The sequence below is a fragment of the Excalfactoria chinensis genome, unplaced genomic scaffold (genome assembly GCF_039878825.1).
Source record: "Excalfactoria chinensis isolate bCotChi1 unplaced genomic scaffold, bCotChi1.hap2 Scaffold_85, whole genome shotgun sequence".
In the NCBI taxonomy this organism is placed as follows: domain Eukaryota; kingdom Metazoa; phylum Chordata; class Aves; order Galliformes; family Phasianidae; genus Excalfactoria; species Excalfactoria chinensis.
This window is the reverse complement of record NW_027315717.1, coordinates 1,152,623-1,156,847: the sequence shown is the minus strand read 5'-3', so window position 1 is coordinate 1,156,847 and position 4,225 is coordinate 1,152,623. Positions and strand designations below refer to the sequence as shown.

At 47.5% G+C, this 4,225-nt stretch overlaps 1 protein-coding gene across 1 annotated transcript; it reads right to left on the bottom strand.

Moving 5' to 3' along the window:
- Nucleotides 1-2,614: 2,614 nt before the first annotated feature.
- On the bottom strand, nt 2,615-3,571 carry LOC140265402 (olfactory receptor 14C36-like). Its single transcript, XM_072361323.1, has one exon. It carries the CDS (start codon nt 3,569-3,571, stop codon nt 2,615-2,617), a length of 957 nt encoding a protein of 318 aa, XP_072217424.1.
- Between the last annotated feature and the right edge of the window lie 654 nt (nt 3,572-4,225).

The window sequence follows — 4,225 nt, the reverse complement described above, 5'->3', positions numbered from 1 at the left end:
GCAGTGTTTTGTTTCTAGTAGAAAAGCAACATTGATGACACTCTGGTGTTTACAGCTGCTGCTAAGCAGTGTTGTACAGAGCCAAGGCCATGGTCAGTGGAGGGTTCAAAGAGCTGGGAGGGAACAGAGTGAGAACAGCTGACTGAAAGTGGCCAAAGGTACCTGACAGCAAGCAGGAGTACTGAAAGGTGTGGGTGTTCATCCAACTCTCTTGACTGCACAGGGCCCATCTGAGCATCAGTCTGGTGGTGCTGAGCTAATGCTTGTGCATCAGCTGTTACGTACTATTCCATATACATGGATATATTGTGATAACTATTACTCCTACCCTTTTATCTCTCTTAGTAAATTGCTTCATTTCAACAAACGAGTTCTACTTTTTTTCCCAATTCTCTTTCCCATCCAACTGGGAAGGGGCAGTGCACAAAGCACTGTGTGCAGCTGATCCACCTGCTCGGTTCAAGCACCATCGTCATTTTGGTGCCCGATGTGGGGCTCCAAGGACTGAGATGACAGCACATCTGTCCAGAGCGAGTTAGCACAGGGCTTTGTGGGAGCTGGAGAATTGCTAGCCATGATGCTGATTGTATCTATATCTGTGGAGCTCGTTGAGCCTTCTCGTGAAGATTCACTGTACAGCTCCTTGCTTGGTGCTTGTTTTCCTTGCTGTATGGTTTGTCAACTCTGGGGCTGGATTGGGGTATTTATTTTGCTATACTTTTTGACATAGAAACCTAATGTCGTGATAAAATTGGCAGCTGACAAACTGAAGTTTTGTGCACATTCAGCTCTGTGGTCATCTTTGTGTTTTGGAAGCAATATTGTTGATATGATTAGTAATTACACCCTTTACTTTGTCTCCTCATTGAGCCTGGCTATGAAGGAGAGAAGGGAGAACAATTTCCATCTGTCCCTCAGCCTCCCTCTCACTTCTTTGTTTCCTAGAGCTCCAAAGGTAGTTACAACAGCACCTGAGGATTTTGACTATCTGTGGGATGCTCAAACCATCATGCCCCCATTGCTACATGTCATTAATGTGTTTCAGGTTATGTCTCAGATTAAACAATTATTTGAGAATGTCACTGAGAGATCTGCCCCAGTGTGAGATGGCTGTGCATGGCAGGGGTTGTTGGATGGTCTGGGCAGCTACTTGGAACAGTGGGCACCACCAGGGCTTTGGAACTTCATCTCCGAGCAACTGCAGGATCCTGAGAAACTGGTAGAATATTGGGGGAAGGTCTGCTGTGGCCCTGGTAATCCACAAGAGGCACAAGTGACTGCAGTGCGCCAGGGCCTGGCCCACACCTAGTGAGCTGTGTTCAACATTATTCAGCATACTCAAGGGGAAGAGAGTTGGATCTGCTGACAGTGCTGCAGCTTCTGCAACTCCTGGCATAGACCCTGCAGCAGCTCCAAGTTTTTACTACACATCCTGCAGTTGCTCCAAGCTCTGGACAGATCCTGCTGTCACTCCATCCCTCATAATGAGCTCCGCAGTCACTCCTCGTACAGGTCTTGAAGCTGTTCCAAGTATTGCGATAATAAAATGAAACAAATTCCTCCCAATGGTGGTGCACTGTGCCAGGAGGTACAGCCCTTTGGTCAGTCCAAACACTTCAATGAGCCCAGTGGCTGCTCCAACTTCAGTGACAGGTCCTGTGGTGATTCCAGCTCTGGCAATGAGCTCTGCAGTTGCTCCAGCTCCTGCAACAGCCCAACAGCCTCTTCAGCTCCTACATATAACCATGTGGCTGCTAAAACCCCTGCAACAAGTCCTGGACTTGCATACAGATATGCATACATATTAGTATCTATGCATAATTGTTTGCAACTAAATATATTATATATGTGAAAATATGCTGTATATAAACATGAGTTTATATATGTGTTTATAGATATATATATATATGTCATAAGTATTAACCTTCTTTTTTCCTCTTTCTTAGTAAACAGCTTTAACCCAACGAATTCTAAACTGCAGCACTGCCATGAATCCCTTACAAATCTCCTTGGACTCTTGAAACTGACCCTGTCATTCAGTGAAAAGCAACAGAAGATCTTGAAGCCTTCTCATGGGGCAGCTCCTGAGGTACATTCCTTAAACCAGCTTTGGAAGAGGCGTCCAGTTCTCTGGTCCTGCTCTGAAGGGGCCCTCTTGTTACGGCAGTACCAGCAAGGAGACCAGCTCTGACACAGCCGTTCAAATTCCTGGTACCTTACTACAGTCTGCTGTAGAGACAACAAGACTGTTGTGAGACACACAAGACCTTCAGGCCTGAACAAATGAGAGGACATGAGAGCACTGTGGCAGTGTTACAAGAGCAGGAATGAAAAGAGCACACTGTGCTGCTTTCTGTGGCTGTACCTCCCCCAGACGCAGACAAGGTAGGAAGAGAAAAGAGCTAGGCAAAAGTCTATTTTGAAAGCTTTTTATTTATCTCTTAGCCTTTTCAGGGAATCTGCATCAATGTTTACACGAGCTCTTGAGATGAGAAAACAAAAATGAGGTACGAAAGAAGTGAAATAATTTGCAACATTTTTCTGCTCAGATTGCTGTATCATACAAAATCAAACAATCAAATATGAATAAAACATAAATAAAAATCACTGGGAATCATGTGAGGAAGTTGTGCCTATATTGAAGATAGAATATTGCATACTGCAACACCTTTCTGAGAGCCTGCTTGATCTCCCTGTTCCTCATGCTGTAGATAATAGGGTTCAGTGTTGGAGGCACCACTGAGTACAGAACTGCCACAATCAGGTCCATGGATGGAGAAGAGAGTGAGATGGGCCTCAGGTAAGCAAAAATACCAGTGCTGACAAATAGGGAGACCACAGCCAGGTGAGGGAGGCACGTGGAGAAGGCTTTGTGCCGTCCCTGATCAGAGGGCATCCTCAGCACAGCAAGGAAGATCTGCACATAGGACACAACTATGAAAACAAAGCACCCAAAGACCAAACTGGCACTAAAAATGAGAAGCACAACTTCCCTGAGATTTGATTCTGAGCAGGAGAGCTTGAGGATCTGGGGGACTTCACAGAAAAACTGGTTGACAACATTGCCTTGGCAGAGAGGCAGTGAAAACGTACTGGCAGTGTGCAGCAGGGAATAGAGAAATCCAGCGCCCCAGGCAGATGCTGCCATGGTGGCACAAGCTCTGCTGTCCATCAAGGTCCCGTAGTGCAGGGGCTTGCAGATGGCAACGTAGCGGTCATAGGACATGATGGTGAGAAGGGAAAACTCTGCTGAGAGTAAGAAGAGAAAGAAAAAAACCTGTGCAGCACATCCTGCGTAGGAGATGGCCCTGGTGTCCCAGAGGGCGTTGGCCATGGCTTTGGGGAGAGTGGTGGAGATGCAGCCCACGTCGAGGAGGGCCAGGTTGAGGAGGAAGAAGTACATGGGGGTGTGCAGGCGGCGGTCGCAGGCTACGGCTGTGCTGATGAGGCCGTTGCCCAGGAGGGCAGCCAGGTAGATGCCCAGCAAGAGCCAGAAGTGCAGGAGCTGCAGCTGCCACGTGTCTGCCAACGGCAGCAGGAGGAACTCGCTGATGGAGCTGCTGTTGGGCATCTGCTGTTCCTGGGCTTGGAGTCCTGTTCAGAGTGCAGAAGATGATGACAAGTCCACACCATTCTCAGAGACACTCCTCTTGCTACACTATAAATGACAGAAAAATGGAAAATATTCATTTAACTCCAGAACTTGAATTTATTTTCATGATCTTCACCATCACTTAAGGAGCGGAAGATTATGGAGCTCTTAATTCCTTCTCTTTTCCTAATCATATATCAGCCTCCTGGATATTTATGTGACAGTTCACGAAACAAGCATTTGACTGTAGAAGAATGTGGGAGCCTCAGAGCTGTGTTTATGTTTGAAAGCCCCTTTTAGATTTCTCCCTCCAATCCTCTTTCCTTCCCTCCGACTAGGAAATAGAAAATCCCTGCCTTGGCTCTCCTCTTGCAAAGCACCCTTACAAACATTCAGTTGTGCAGTGGAGCTGTGATCTCCCTGCCACAGGCAGCAGCTGTGGCAGCAGAAGCCCTGCCTGGGGACTCCTTCCACTCACACATCTCCCCCTGAACAGCAGGGACCCTGCTCTGCAGGACAGCCCTTGGCACCCGCCTGCAGCCCCGTCTGCACAGACTGCAGCTGTGCTTGGACACGCAGCCCTCAGGGCTGTGCTTTCATACTGCAGAATGGAAACCCTCAGCTAAAACTGAA